Here is a 16,460-nt window from a genome sequence, read left to right as displayed (position 1 = left end):
CAGTCGTGGTCAAAGGGTCTCAGAGTGACAAATTTTTGTTTCAACAAATGTTATTGATTTAGTTCCTGTAGTGGCGGCTTGCATTCACTTTACATTGTCACGGAGATAGATCAGTTGATTTGCAATTAATTACAAATCCTGTGGCTGTCCCGGCCAAGTTAATAATAATTAAAACAAAATGTCAGTCTCAAAACGTCTGGCCACGACTGACCTAGGCAGACAAATGTTGTCTTTACACTCATAACTATGTTTCGGCATAATTGCATATTGCAGTGTGCACTGCATTATGACTGGTGAAGACTGCACGCCTGAACTAGGCTACGGTATGCGGACGCATCCAAAACGGAAATGCTTGAAAACACTTCTCTACCCTAAAGATATGACACTCTCATATAGGTGCACTCACCTTGATTAGAATAGCTGTCCCTGACGTCACCGCCTGAGCACCGTTTGTTGCTTGATATATCTTTAACTGACGCATCCAACTGCTGCGATAAATTGGAGACAGCAATATCGCGGCAGGCTCAATTGCTCCCTGCTTGACCTGCTGCGGAAGACAAAGCATGGGCTGCATCTGCTCGGGTGAAATGTGGGTTTGCCCGTGGTTTCACCCACCGAGGAGAAGTAAGGACACGGAACTCGGGTTGAGAATGATGAGCTTAAATCCACGAATCATTTGCAGCCGCAGTGCTCATGCAGCCAGCCCCCTGTGGTTTATTGGGCAGGCACAAGATAGACTGAGTAATGCGCAACAATAAACAAAGATCCCCGTTGCCGGCTGTGCAGTCTGGGGTTTTTCCTCATACGCTTTCAGACGTATGTCGGCACAGTTCCCTTAGAAGTCGGCCCAGGACGCACATTCCCCCATGGCGTCAATAGTGATGTTGCCCACATCTGCGAGACCGACAACGGCGAGTGCTTCCACCACCAACATCCTCGATTACGTTTGCAACGTTCCTTCACGTAAACTTTATTGTGAACAACAAATGGCAAAGGACGGAACCAGAGCAGCCCTAGAGAGAACACACTTCAGCTGGACAAACAATATTGGTTACAGAAGGCGCATGCCACGTTGGGTACAGTGTCCCAAAGCCCAGGAACAACCCGACTTCAGAGAACCATCCATACTGACTGGCATGCCGGCTTCAATCACATAATTCACTGTGTCGCTTTGCAGCCTGTATGTTGTTTCAAGCCATCGTGTACCAGGCCTTCCTAGAGAGCAAAGCTGCCTGACGACGACACCTGACCGTACAGAAGCGATGTAACAGTGCACAAAATAATAACCCGTCGGGGACGAACGTATGGCCATCAAGAACGCAAAGTGACTTAGGAGCGTTTCGTACTGGACACTTTTTGTTTCATTTCGCGCCTGAAGCGTGCACCGTGCGAAACGCCGCAATGTAAGGTTTCGAGACTTTGAGAAAGATGCAGAATAATGTCACGTACATTTGCGACCTGTATGTGTGACGTCACATCCAAAGTCGACCAAAGACGTAACCTCCCTTCCAGAAATACATGCTGCCATCCTGCATGCAAATCGCTCGTTAAAGACAGACAGAGAGAGAGAGAGAGAGAGATGACTTATCGGGGGTATAGCGGAGCTACGTTATACAGGCTCTCCAGCGGTTCGTGAGATAGACGCGTCTCTAGAATATCGCTTGTGACGCTAGAATATCGCTGGAACTCAGTGAAACTACTCAGAGAATGTCCACGAACAGAAGCAGATGACCTGCCATGTATACCGTCAGAGCCAGTCGGGTTATCTGAGTTACATTTTCTTTCCGACTTTTCTGAGCAACGTCGCCTATACTTTTAAATCGTGATACCAGATCTGCGACGAGGTCTGTTGGGTCGGCGCCTCACTTCAAAGCGCAGATACGGCCGGCGATAGGGATGGGGCTTCGGTTGCAAGTGCACTTCAATTTTAAGTCGCGGAGCACGCTGGACAGATTGGGAATTGGGATGTAACATGAGCTCCGTGGACCGCCTCGATTCAGATCCAGGGTGTTGCCGATGCCTGAAGGTCATCGAAGGAAGGGGCGCAGTGAAGTCTCTGACTGTCTTTAAAGGAATGGGCGTTGTTGAACCCAATACATGCGGTACTAAACTCGATGACATAGCAGTAATATTGACGTCATCGGTGGAAGGTTTCTCGGATGCGCTTCCAACAGGCACGGACACTTCGGTAGAGTTGACGGAAGTCGCATAAGCTTGCTGTTGCACGTAGCCCTCACTACCATCGTCGGTGATGCCGGCTGCAGCGAGAGTCGCATTATCGATCACTTCGGGCACCAGTGTGGATTCGTTAATCGACGATCTTCCCTCTGGAATATTTTCTTCTTGAGACCCAACGGTCGTGACGCGCTCCCCCATCTTGTCCGTAGCTGTCGTTTCGCTCACGTTGCCCGGCGTAGTCAGCTCTATCCTGTGCTGAAGATCAGCGTCAACAGGTTCCTGGTCTGTCGCCTCGTTTGTGGACACTGTCGTGCTCCTCGGTGTTGTCTTGACGAGCAACGGCTGTCGGTGGTTGCCGTGTCCCTTCAGTCTGGTCTTCGTGCGTTTCTTGAAGTAGGAGTAGTCCGCGTTGGGGACGCCAGGAGAGACGACAACGCCGTTTGCGTACACGTCCTTGTCGTCTCCGGCGTGACTGGCTAGAGGTTTTCGCTTTCCGTGAAGAATGTTCTGGAAGCGTGACAGCTTTGTGTGTCGGCAAGGGACGCGACGGTTTGGGCACGGGTAACGGCTGACGCAGTTGGCAAACTGCAAGTCACATTGGCACAGCTGCTGGCCGCAGTGCGCATGGGGGCTCAGTGACGATGGGTACGCTGCAATAAAGAGATAAGAAAATTAATTCTCAATTCAGCAATGTTTAAAGGAGCCAGGTAATTTTTCGCTTCTGATGCAAACATGTCCCGATTTCGCTCCTCAAGCGGTCCATCTTGATGATAGACTGCTTGATGCCTGATGTCACCATGGAAAATATTTTCGCTCTGCGGTGTATTGTCATTGCGCAATGATCTTTACAGAAATTCCCAGAGAAAGCAACCCTATCTCCTCGCGTGACGACTGTAGACCTGCGCGGCATCAGCTGTGCTAGCGTGGGCAGGGTTCCGGAACGAACCAAAAACCTGACCGAAAACCGTAAAAACGTTATTTTTGGGCGAATCGGAACGGAACGAAAACCGAAACAAAATTTTATGCTGCGGAGGGAAACCCGAAAGTATGTTTTAGGTTTTCGAAATGGAAAATTGAACTATTTGGCCCTCAAGGGTACGTAAAGCAACACCAAAAGTGCACAATACATGGCATCAGTGGCGTATCTAGAGCTACCTGCGCCCATGGCAACATGGTTAACATGATGTCCTTGGGGATGCGTTTTTGTGTGGTCCGCACTAGGTTTCACGCTACAACCTCTCTAATGGCGGGTGCTTTAGATCATTTATGAATGTGCCAGGTTGAGTGCCCGACCTGGCACATTCACACCCGACCACATAATGGCGCCCCTGTTCACCTGGCGCCCATGGCACCTGTCCACACCTGCCACACCCTAGATACGCCACTGCATGGCATCCATCGGTGTTTGGGTAAGAAACTCCAGAAACTTCACATTACAACAACGATCCAGAGTTCAAGTCGGGCTCGATTAAGCCCCCTGGCATCGGTATATGTTGCGTGAGTGCGTCTCACCTCGCTGTAGTAAACCGGGCGAGCTGGTATGTCCAACGCATGATAAACCAGCATTGAAAGACACGGACGGAAGGAAGGAAACTGCTAGCACTTGTTCCTGAATTTTCTTCCTTCCGTCCATATATTTCAGTGCTTGCGTACCATCTTGGATAAAATCACACCCATGAAGATAATAAAAATTCTGCGGGACAGATGCCACAAAGAGAGCAAATCTTCAGCTTCCTTGACAAATCGGCCAACTTTCGGTGTAACTACTTGCATACATCCAGAGATCCTTCTGTAAGCGTCGCTTTATGATGATTTGAATATTATTATCATTAGGCAGTGCGAATAACAAAAACAGACACTCTTCCATGCATACTTGGGGAACATCTTTTATGTAAAACTTTAAAAACGAGACTTTCGAGCAGGCTCCGCACGAAAGTCTCGATCTTAAAAAGTTGCTCCTAACCGTCTTCTCATTATTGTTGTACTGCATAGAAACGCGGATTTTTGACACCGCCTTGTTATCTGTTCTGTTGTGGGGAACTAACCTCGATATATGAGCGACACGGATACTTACCGCAGTGCGCTATTCCACGGGTGATGCAGATCCAATCGTAGGGGAGAAGGTAGATGGAGAGTTTAGAACAGGGTGACTGAGAGTAGCACCAATCATGTTGTAGGCAACAGCTGTGGACCAAGAAAATACATCAGTGTCTCGTTCCTACCTTAATGTATGGCGAGTTCATATCATGGATGTCAAAGTCCCACAGGTCGCTTAGACCCCGGCCTACTACTATGTGTAGATACCTGGACATATAGCAATCCTCAACGGGATAGCCAGGTTAAGAGTTAGTTGCAGTAGTGGTCGCTAGAAGCACTACTTGATATTATCGGCGAGAGGAATGCCATGTACAGCATTATCACCATGGCTACCGTCATTTTCTGCAACCTCCTTTTTCGTCATAAACATCGCTGCGATTTCGGAATATTGCGTGAAAGTGCACTATAGCGCCAAATCCTTCGCAAGGCGGCGGTCGCCAGAAATATACTCACTACTGGGAGCTTCGCGCGTATGTCCAGGTCTCTAGAAGTAGTTCGTGTTGTGTCCTCATGAAGTGATATTCAGTCGATCTTTGACATTGTAAGTAGCATGTACCGTGTGTATACAGCGTTATTGATGTTCGTTATTTCATACCAGCCACCAATTTTCAGAGTACTCAAGACCCGCGCTCCAGTGTGTCGCCAACTTGGAGATACGTGGACTCCTGGGTCCTGTTGTCTTTGACATCCTGCAAGCTTATAAGAAGGCGACCATTGCAGGGCACACTGTAGCATTGCAGTGGGTCCCCGGACATGTCGGTATCAGCGGCAACGAAGAAGCAGACAGAGCCGCATTGAACGCCCATCAGCACGCAGCTTTTTCCTCGATAATGATGTCGTCGGGCGACCGAAGACACCTCCTCTCGACACTCACCGGTCCCAAGATGCAGGCTCAGTGGGAACACGACATAGCTCACTCCCTTCTCTCTGACGTAGACCCCACGCTTTCTCTCGTCCTTCCGACGTGACTACCGCGCCCCTTAACTGCTCTCTTCCACCGCATGAGGCTCAACGTTGCCTTTACACCTGCCTTTCAACACCATCTCGGCTCCACATTGTCTTCCCTCTGCCCCACTTGTGGAGTGCACGGCGACCTCAGCCACGCCATCCTGGCTTGTGGGCAATACCACCACGAGCGTGCCCTAATGGAACTCTCTATGCAACGCATTGACAAGCGGCCGTTCAACCTAGCGAAGATCCTCGGTCCGTGGTCGAACGCTGCCCACCAGACGCAGGGCCTTCGTCTTCTGGCGGAGTACTTGTGCTCCACCGGTCTGGCGACGGCTCTTTGAAAGCCCCATCATCATCCCTTCATCCTGCCCCAACGCGAAATAGGGCAGTGTACCGCCTCAGCGGCGGTGAATCGCCCACTCCATCACCATCCAATGTATGTGTGTGTGTGTGTCAGAGTACTATTGGTTTCGTTATGAAGGTCAGGCAACGAAACACACCTGTCGATAGGGTCGACGGGAGTTCCGTCGCCTCTGTAGCCGCAGAAGCATCCATAACCCCGGTAGCGAAGCGGATTGCAGCCGGACACGCAGTTGAGTATGCCTGCTAGCTGGACGACGCTGCGTTTCCGACGGCGGACCTCGGCTTCGCCCGAAGGACTCCTCACTCGTATCCTGTTCATTCCAGTCAAAGCACCTGCGCACAAAAGGTAAGTCATAAAAAAGGAAATCTATTCGAGGCCTTAATGAGCTGACCACGAGTTAACTATTAGCCAATTGAAATCTTGAGAGGGACACGGGCTTCGTCATCAGTAGACCTCTCCCTGTTTGTACACAGATGACGTCATACTGATCGACAGCGCCACCAATTTGGTATAGTTGAACTACGCTCGAAGCTACAAGGTTGCAACAAGGTTCGAACAAGGTTGCACCCGAAAGCGACGGTCTTGAGGGTATTACGATGGTTCCTGAAAGGGACGTGACCTTCAGTCCTACTTTTCTTTCAAAAGGAGGCAGCGAACAAGAGTTCATTCGTGGAACCCAGCCCTCCCCTTCCGATTCGTTTCGGTTTCAGTCTGTCTATCAACGTCATGATGACGTTTCGTGTGTCGAGGTCTATTTGTTCTTCACAATACTATACGCTATGAAGTTAGGTCAGCCTTTGGCGCTGACCTACTTTCATTTTACCTATAGCTCAGCTTTTCCCTTTCCCCTCGTGCATGTAGAAAGGTCCGATTGGATGGCTCTTAATTAAGGTACCAGAATAAACTGCACGTGGGGTCCACGTGGCTCGCCACAGCTCGCATGGCTCAGTGGTTAGTGTGCTGGCCATGCCACGTCGAGACTGGGAGGTGACTCGGGTTCGAGTCCGGGCGTCGGCTGTGCTGTCTGTGTGTTTTTCCTGGGTTTTCCTCAGACGCTTTCAGACATATGTCGGCACAGTTCCCTTGGAAGTGAGCCCAGGACGCAGATCCCCCCAGGGCGTCAGTCGTGACGTTGCCCACCTCTGTGAGGCCGACAACAGCGAACCCTTTCACCACCACCACCACCGCGTGGCGTCCTTTCTTTCACCTTAGTATTGTGGCCCGTCTGCGAATGCGCCCTTATCGCTGCTTCCTCAGTGGACAGACGCTTTGTCACGTGCTTTTTTCAACATTTCTTACGCTCCAATGGATCCCGTCTCATGTCGGCATCAGAGGCAACGAACGAGCGGACCAGCTAGCTTCCTCAGCACACCACAGCTGCAGCCCATCCTTACCAGCCCCGGCCGACACTGACAGGCACATGGTCGTCAAACAGCTGGTTGAGGTGCGTCATCCTGACATACAGGACATCATGCAGAATCACCGACCCTCTCTTCCCACGAAAGATCTTCCCCGTGGTATGCAGACAATGCTCCATCGATTACGCACGGGATCTGCGTTCACGAACTCGCAACTGTTCAAGATCGGCTCCAGGGAGGACTCCAGTTGCGGACACTGTAATCATCCGGAGACTATCGCGCATATCCTGACAGAATGCCGTGCATACCATACTATGCGGGAAGCTCATCTTCCCCACGCCAGGCCTGGCATACTGACGGACGTCCTCTTCCCCGAAGGTTCTTTTGCGGAACGACTTTCAAAAACTCGCGGCCTCGTGGGCTTTCTTCAAGAAACGGGCCTAGCGGAAAGACCACTCTAGTGCACCTCTCACCTACAGTGTGCCTCCGTCCCATCAGTATCGGTCATCCTGCCTATGCATCACTTTGAAGTCCTCAACTCCCCTCTCCCACTTTCCTTTTTTTTTTTTTTTTGCTATAGTCGTGACGATGCCCACTTGAGTGCGGCCAACAACGGCAGGCTACCTCGCCCCCCCCCCCCTTCAACCTTTCTTTGTCTCCTGCTGTCGTGGCTTTCGTGCTTTGCGTTGTGGGAAGCGAAATATAGGGACGCCGTGGTGCTGCGATGTACAGCCGTCCACTACGCATACCTTGCCCATGGGGGCGAAAAAAAACATGAAAATGTGCGACACCGATGGACTAAATCAGCAGAAATATCACGTACGTCAACGAAGTAACCGCAACCACAACATAGAGCACGTTGGTTACTCCGCGTCGACCGGTGAGTGAAGGAACGCTGCCCACGTGATTTCTCCGCCCAGCACTTGCGCAGAAGTTCAACTTGGACAGAGTATTGGAGCAGACCAGAGACGAACAAATTTATGTGGTGGTGGCACGTGGTGGTGACGCGCACTTGATAGCGTGAGATAGGTAGAGTAGTGTAGAGTAGGTGTAGGTGAGTAGGTGGTGAGGGGTCCGGGAGGTGGCGCTGCACCGAGTGCACAGCACAACAGTGGCGCTTGCCTTTGACATGACATGAGAATGCAAGACAGTATGACGATGCTGACTATCACACACAAATTCTTCCGAGGCGCTGCTATGTGGCTCCTGAAGCTAAGATCTTGCTCTTGCATCGTGCCTACTGCTTGGTGTGAGCCGGTGAAGTCGGCCAATAATATTATTCATATTCAAGAGGAAGCCAATTTCCGGTTCATCCGAAAGTACGTCGTGGGACAGACGATCTAAGCAGCTCTATATATTCAGTCTTCTTGACTTCGTGCCTCGTCAGTGGGATTTATCCCAAGGTAACCCTGGTATTCATGGGTCTGGCTGCGGGAAAGTGGAGCTGCCGCTGGATACCTGTGGTTTCCAAGTTATGCCATGACCGCGACAGGAACTCCTGAATCGAATCAAGTCTCCTTCCTTCAGTCCACTTCCGCAGAGCCGCGCTACTTCATTCATTCACAGCCAGAGGTGGGCATCCTCACGAGGGCAAATGAGGGTGAGGATGCCTTCACCCTCACATCACCCTCACCTCACGCACATTGAGGTGAGGTGAGGAAAAATTCTCAAAAGAGAGATTGAAGTGAGGTGAGGAAAATGTTTCGAGAGGGAGATTGAGGTGAGGTGAGGAAAAGTTTTTTGACAAGGACGTTGAGGTGAGGTGAGTGAGGAAAAAATTCCGCAATTGAGATTGAGGTGACGAAAAAGTTTTGAGAGTGAGGTTGGGGAGATGTGGAGCGGCTATATTCAATTGCGCGATCTCTTAAAAGGCACCGAGGGCCAGCTTTTTCTATTACCAATGTAGCAGAAATGTTTTTGTACTGTGAGCATAGGCTCTCTACACTAAAATGTGTTCGCTGTAAGCCCGTTAGTTTCGGACTTTCAGTTGAGTCAGATACATGATAGACGTGTCAGATCAGATACACGTACAAGTGAATATAGCTTATGTGTGCTTTATGTATTTAGCTTAGATTTCAATACAATCAAACTAGTCAGTTGAGTCACATACATGATGTGAGACACATGAACAAACCAATATAGTTCCGTGTGCTTTGAGTGCTTAGATTTCAACAAAACCAAACTAGTCAGTCTGTAAGCAGATGTCTTTCACGTATCTTATCAGAGACTGATGTAAGAAATTGGGGCGACAACACGCGCTTTAAGTGCAACAAGCTCAAATACTGGTATATATTCCGTATTGCCACATGTTGAACCATTGAGCTTTTAGTACGGCAATGAAGTTAGGTGAAAAGGCACAAGAGGTCTGTGTCGACATAAAGTAATTTAATTAGTAAGTCAACATATAAGTCACTAGTAATCCGTACAGCACGTCTACCTGATTAACAAGGGTCCTGAAGAAAAGGTCCCCGGATTCCGGCTACAAATGAATACGTCTGCGATTTAAATAATATTGATTGATAATATAAAGTCATAACAGACAAAAATGCAAAATGTACAAGTAATTCGTACAGCTGCATACCATCCCGAAAACGACTTCCGCAGCTCCATTATCATTCTCGCTTGGGAGATACTCGATAAAAGCCATTCCTGCCTTGCCAGTATGAAAAACAAACTGAAAATTGCTCGGTTTTTGCAACTTCTCAACACATGTACCCTACGTCAAATTTTTACTGATCGTACATGTAGTGGATACTTGTTGCAAGAAGGACGAACCAAGCAAGGTAATGAATCTTAGTTGTGGGTACTCGTAACTTGTTGTCACGAATCAACCAACGAAGCACTAAAAAGTCAACTACAACGTATGCACCTATACCCGCTCCTAATACTTTTTTGATTCCGTGTTAGCACCGCGAGGCAACTGTGGCTATGAGCGACGCCACTCCTAATTGAAAGAGCAATTATTGTGACGTGAAAACGTCTTACAGGAACTGCTCGACGAGGCAAAAATTATAACAAGTATAGGTGAATATATTTTAGAAGGGAGGTTGAGGTGAGGTGAGGAAGATACTTTAGAATGAAGGTTGAGGTGAGGAAAAGTGTTCTGGAAATTGTTGAGGTGAGGTGAGGAACATTTTTCAGAAACTAATTGAGGTGAGGTGAGGAACGAAGTCCCTCCAAAAAATGAGGCGAGGTGAGGGGAGCAAAAACATCTGGGACGAAAATTGAGGTGAGGGTAAAGATGGTGAGGGCATTTGCTCACCTCTGTCACAGCACGCTTAGCGTTACTACCCATTCGCGACGGCGACGGCGGGTGGCCACGTGCCATTTTTTGCAAACCTCACGTGCTTGCATGACCGAACCTGGAAAAGGATCCTCGTAAAAGGTACTTGATCGCAAAGCATTGCGCGGGCTCATAAATCTCATCTGTAATCTCAGTTAAATTAGTAATTACACGTATTACGAAAAAAAATAAATCAACTTGCGCAGAACGACTGCCAACGATGTGCAGCTTCACTCACCTTGAGACATCCCGTGCATCGCTTTTCTCGTATCGAAAGCACTCTTCACTTTGTCGCCATTTTATGTATCATAGAATGATTAAAAATGCGGTGGAGCATGTTGTTGCCGTGCTTAGCGAACTTCCAATACACTATTAACGAGTTAACCACGGGAATCCGAGCTTCGTGTTTATGGTTTGACTCTTTCTGGGGAAAGAAGAAACAAAATGGAAACCTACCCGAGCCTATATCTATATGCCCGTATTCTATTTTACTAAGACACGGTTACACCTCAATTGCCACGTATTGCCATTCGACGTTGTAGCCCGAGTGTACCAATCCACTTTCAGTAAACCTTAATTCGTTATAATGGAATCGCTCTTTTTGGATTGTCGCTTTATGCGAAGTCTCACGATGTTCGGACCCAAATGCATGTGCTTCTGTTCTATGCCGATTATCCGAAGTGTCCTGCCGGCCGGCTCCGCTTAGTGCGAAGAACGAACCGGCAGAAGTCCGTACTACAAACGTAGAGCTGTGCGCGTGCTTCCGAAGCTATACTGTCCCTTCTTTCGCTGCACTTCCGCTTTTTTTTTTCCGAATCGCCACTTATATTGATTATTACGCGGTGTTGTCGACTTCGATGTAACGAGGGCCATAGCTTCGTGTAGTACATAGCAGGATGCGAGACTTTACTGTACCGGTGACATTTTCTGTACAACACGCGTGCGCCCACAACAAGCCTTGCTGTAGCCGTAGTACGCGCTAAGACGTAGAAATCAATACGCAAACACACACGCGTTGTTCGACATGTGCATACTGTAGGCGTCGCACTGTTTGTGTTGCTATAACGCCAAATATGGCGCCAGTGCTCACCAAACGCTTGCTTTATAGTTTAGCGCACTAATAATACCGGAAGGCGTGATCGTAATACCACCCTATTTTTGTACACACGAAACCGAAAAAAATATGACCCTGTTTATAAGGCCTACCTGATGACATATCCCGGGGAGCTGGATATGGCTGGAGAGAATGTCAACCCGGGGCCGCAGTCTAGGACGATACCGATAAAACTTGCGCGCAAAGTGTTTTCTGCTCCAGTGTACTGAAAGTGTGCTCCTCTGGTACGCTCCCCGTATAGTTTTTTTTATCTGTCGTGTAGGTGGCGTACGTTTCGTTTCGTGTTCTATGGAGCCGCACGGCTTCGTCGAATGCAGATTAGAACGAAACTGTTATACTATATACACACACATACCACAATCAGACGAGGTTAGGTGGATTCCAGAAAAAAAAAATGAAATGAAAACCTGGCACAGAAGCTTCGAAAACGAGTCCACGAAATAGTACATCGATCGCCTCTCTCGATTCTGAAAATAACGAAGGAAGCGTAAAAAAAGAGAGTGGGGAAGTATACACACGGAAGGCGATTGTCTCATGTGCCGCTCTAAAAAATCTGGAAGCTACCTCATTATTTATAAGATGGGTCGTCCAGATAAATAAGAGATTCAGGAAGTCTCGCATTATGAACGCAGATGCCGGTTTCAGAATGATACAGGTTCTTATGTTCTCGAATTTGTGCATTAATTTTTGATCGTATGTGGGATTTAATCGGTGGAATCGCTTTTGTCCGCCATTTATTTTACCTATCCGTGGCAGCCGTCGGTCGCAGGTAACCACATTTGGTTTGAAAGCGTGGGAAGAAACGCGCCCTCTGTCACAAACGATGGCGTAGACCTTGTGTGCGGAGTGCTACTTCAGTGGTCGCCCGGAGTGGTCCTTTCAGGCGTAATGACGTCATACGTACCATTTAGGCATTCCTTGTTTTCCCCAAATGAAGTAGGTGAGGAGGGTGCACTAACACAGGACACTAGCGAGGACGATATGTACAAGGTGTGCGCGAGTCTCGGGCACAAGTTGTTGTCCAGATTGTGTTCTGTCTTTTGTGTTTGACGCGCGGGGTTTAACCGTTATTACAGTTTGCAAATTTCGTACCGCCGAGCGCACACATTATAAATACTTTGACCAGGATGTATTCTGTTTGCTGTGTCCTCACACTTGTACGAATATGAACGGAAAATCTCGTCCCGAACTTGCTGAATCGCTGAACCTGCACTTCCATTTCGTCACCATAGTCAGGGTCGCGACGAGTGATCATTATATCAAGGCCTTTCTCCTTCCAATGAGGCAGCTTGATGAGCAAAGCGTGTGCAAGCGATCTTTCCTTCCCACGAAGTAACTGTCAAAGGGATGACTTATTAGCCAACACATCATAATATTCCATTGGCCAGATCCTGGAAAGATGTGAGCCCGAAGAAGGCAACGATGGGAGTAGAAAACGCTTGTTTAGCCACTTTTTTTTTTTTTTTCATTCGGACTTCGTTCCAGCCAAAAATGGGACAAAACACCGCCTCCAAGCAGGCTGGTGGGACAGCGGTAGCACGACCGCAAACACGGGACCTGTCCCGTCTACAGGAGGTCTAGAGGCCTATGGGAGGTCTACGGGACGCCTAGAGGTCCCGCCTGCGGGGTCTCTGGTCACATTACATCAAGGTCATCTCTGAAGGAGCACTTGAAGGACGGTACCCTCGTCTCTGGAAATGTCGAACGATCACAGGTGCTGGATACAACCCAGGCACTTTCTTCTTTTCAGGCACTTTCTCTTCTTTTCGCGCTGTGGGGGAGATCATCCGGTGAGCAGGTGTCGTCGCCGTACTGTCGCTTCTCTATTCGGATACGCCCACGCGGCTTCCTGATATATCCGAGGACACAGGGCCTGAAGGCGAGGCGGAGAACACCACTCTGATTGCGATTGATGAAATGGTTGACTGGGAAAATACGAACGAAAGAACGAAAGAGAAAAATGTTTGAAGGGAAGGCTGACGAGCTAAATGACAACGAGATGTAAGAGATGTAAGTGCGGTTGAGGTCCCCACCGAGGATACACCTGCGAAAAATGCGAAATATGCCTCGCGCACGACTGAAGAGCAAGGTGCCGGGGCACATAAGAATGATGAAGTAAGAGATGTAAGAGCGACTGAGGACATTTCTATGGAAAATTGCGAAAATCAATGATGATACGAAGGACGTGATACGAAAATTAATTCTTCCGCAAAGGTGGCACAAGTGGTTCTCCATGGCAGACTGTATGAAGCATCTGCAGCTTCACAGAGAGAGCATAAGCGTCGTCGCAAAACAAAGCATCCTCGCGAGCGATCCTCGTAGTAAGGAAACTATTCCTTACCAGCCTGAAATAGGCACGCAAGACGAGGTCGACACAAACAAGTCCTCGGAATGAAAAGAAGGAACCCCTGACAACAGAACTGTGAGAGTGTGCGTGACAAGAGAAGAAAACAGCTGCGATGGGGATTAGACGTGCTTATCGACGTGTGTCGAGGCGCGAACATCGAGTTACTCAAAGGCAGAATGGGACACTGCCTTGGTGGAAGGATGGAAGAACTCTGCGTAAATTTCACACTACGCATGCAATCTATTATGGAACCTTCCGGCATCATATCCCCAGCAAATCAGCGAGTGGTATTAACGCAAGCCAAGGGCTTTGCGATGTCGGATTTTGCGTGTTCAAGAAATATTATTTTCAAGGACCAGCAAAACCCTTCATTTTGACAAAACACATCCAGTTGGGATTTGGGCCCCGGCGGTGGCCATAGGAATTATCTTTCTGAACCCGATAAGAGAGACGTTGCCATGCGATACACTCGCGACTGAAATCGGTCGTATGCTGTGTATCTATGTTGCCAACAAAGGCAAAACTCTGAGCGACACAGACAGAAACATTAGACTCCCACATGTTGGGAGCGTCTCGGTTGATTCTATATGTGGATTGCAACTGCACGACTGAAATACATAGAAGTGCTGAGAACGGCCGTTGCTGCAGATGGAGAGCTGGCAGCAAGCCTCTGTCAGACATAGAAGTCATAGGGAGAGAGCTAGGGGAAAATCTGAGAAAGAGAGAGTAATGGAGGAGAGCAAAGGACTTCTACGGAGTCGATACTCTCAGCATCGAAGTCTTTGAGACGCCATGATCGAAACTGTGGATTCGGCCACAGCCCTTCCACGCGTGAACGCCAGTCCGCTTCGGCACCCTGGTATCCAATCCAATCCAAGTCTTGCTTCCTTCCCCTGGGCTCCGTGTGCCATGCCGTGTGCGAAGTGTGTTCTTTGTCTGCTGTCGTCGTGTGCACTTGGGTTGCTTCCTATTCCGTAATGAACGAGTATTGCGCTGCTTAAACCTTATGCAGCCACATGCGGGAAACGGTGCACGGAACTTGTAGGAGATACCGTTTGTAACATGTTAGGAATACCGTATCGGTCATGGCGTCTCACTTCTTGGGATCCCCCTCTTCGCTATATTGGTTTCTAGCTATTATGATAGTTACATGCTGTCAGAGCTCAATGCCGCCATCGACCTTGGGCATTGTTACATCCTGGAGCGGCAAGGTCCACGCAGATGCGGTGTGGTTCCCTAAGTGGCGTCCACAGCGTGCATATATCGCGAAACCTCTTTGCCTGTTGCTCTGAAATTGAGGTGCATCGCACAGCCCCCAGCGACCACTCAGTGCTATCTCCTGGAGTTGCCAAAAGAAGCGTTCCCGAAATGAGGACTTGGATGCTTGTGGCTCAACCGGGCCTTCTTGGACTGCCGATTTGCAAGAACGAAGGTAGAACGAGTCATGTACCCATATCAGCGCCAGAAACGTAATTAGGGGTCAAAGGACGTTCTCAAAGAGACTATAAAGAAAGCGTACATGAGGCGGACAAAGGAAGTTCGAGGGAGATCCGAAGAGAGCTAGTTACCGTAGCGGCTGTCATCCTCCGCAAACCTGGTTCAAGTGTACCAGGACTCAAAGAAGCAGTAGCACGTCTCAAAGGAACATCCCGTTAGCTCATACGTACCCGTGAATGGGGGAGAGCAAAGGAATTGTACCGAGGCAAGACCCTCTCCCAATGTCCAAGTCCGGGAGGCGCCATGATCGATATTTTGGATTGGGCCGGATTCCGCCACAGCCTTTCCACGCCTTAGCCTTAGCCAGAGAACATCAACACGTCTTCCGAGTAGAGCATCTGCCTTTACCGGAGTGCTAACCAATTGTTCCGTTTTGGCTTTCATAGAGGATACCGCCATCGTCGTTCCAAGCACGACCTCGTGATGAAAGCCATCGATGTGGCTTGCATTGAAAGCGGCGGACAACTGAATCGTAGCAAGTGTCGCTTTTGGTTAGAAGCGGGAACATGAACGTATACTGTTCTTCTTTTCTTTTTTATTTATTTCATCCTTCTGTCTTCATCTTCATTAATTTTCTTTTTGTTGCGGAATAGCAAGCCGACGTCCCGTTTGGCTGACCTTTCCCCCGTTTTTTTCTTCCTGTCGTCTGATAAATATATCCCCCCCCCCCCCTGGACGAGGGTCATAACTTTACCGCCCTGGGTGTCAAATTTATGTCCTTCAATGGATCGTCCGAGGGCCTATAGCGTTTGAGCTGTGAACAGTACGGCTTCCTCGAAATATGCTAATAGTGAAGATGAGTATTTGTCCTTATATGTGTTCCAGCCTCAGAACATCAATTGTCTCATGTTGTGCTAATAGCGTATGTTTTCTTGGTGGTCTTGTTTTGCATGCTTTTTACGTTTTTAGCGTGATACATGCATACGAAATGCATGGTTTTTTGCGTGCAAATTTCGATGTATATAGCAGTCGTAACTTCTTAGTGAAATTTTGGTTTACAGGTTATTACGGATCACAAAATGAGAAATCAAGAAGTTATCTTTATCGACCGATCACCATGGGAAGTACGCAAACAAAAAATAACAGCGCTTACCAACATGCAAACCTCGCAAAGCACAGGTGTTAGGCTGAAAGGCCGTGCATATTACCGCCATATACACAAAAGTGGGAGCAATTTGTCGGAGAACGGATACTATTAAATGGGCAGCGACTTAGCAAATTCTGAGGTCCGCTTCGTCTGACAAGCGACTTTGCAAATGATGGTTCGGGTA

The 16,460-nt window shown here is 48.6% G+C and overlaps 1 protein-coding gene across 1 annotated transcript; it reads right to left on the bottom strand.

Moving 5' to 3' along the window:
• Positions 1-1,778: 1,778 nt before the first annotated feature.
• On the bottom strand, positions 1,779-11,491 carry LOC135384135 (uncharacterized). The gene is made up of 4 exons (XM_064613355.1): positions 11,438-11,491; positions 5,727-5,922; positions 4,253-4,362; positions 1,779-2,828 (listed from the first exon to the last, which is right to left on the bottom strand). The coding sequence occupies exons 1-4, from the start codon at positions 11,445-11,447 to the stop codon at positions 1,816-1,818; spliced, it is 1,329 nt and encodes a 442-aa protein (XP_064469425.1). The 5' UTR covers positions 11,448-11,491; the 3' UTR covers positions 1,779-1,815.
• Between the last annotated feature and the right edge of the window lie 4,969 nt (positions 11,492-16,460).

Source organism: Ornithodoros turicata, chromosome 2 (assembly GCF_037126465.1).
Source record: "Ornithodoros turicata isolate Travis chromosome 2, ASM3712646v1, whole genome shotgun sequence".
In the NCBI taxonomy this organism is placed as follows: Eukaryota; Metazoa; Arthropoda; class Arachnida; order Ixodida; family Argasidae; genus Ornithodoros; species Ornithodoros turicata.
The sequence above is the reverse complement of the archived record's forward strand: the minus strand, read 5'-3'. Positions and strand labels throughout refer to the sequence as shown.

Coding starts and splice junctions, on each gene's coding strand:
- LOC135384135 (XM_064613355.1), bottom strand. Junction 4,363..5,726: donor CCCGTCGACCCTATCGACAG/GTGTGTTTCGTT, acceptor CTTGGTCCACAG/CTGTTGCCTACAACATGATT. Junction 2,829..4,252: donor CCGTGGAATAGCGCACTGCG/GTAAGTATCCGT, acceptor TCTTTATTGCAG/CGTACCCATCGTCACTGAGC.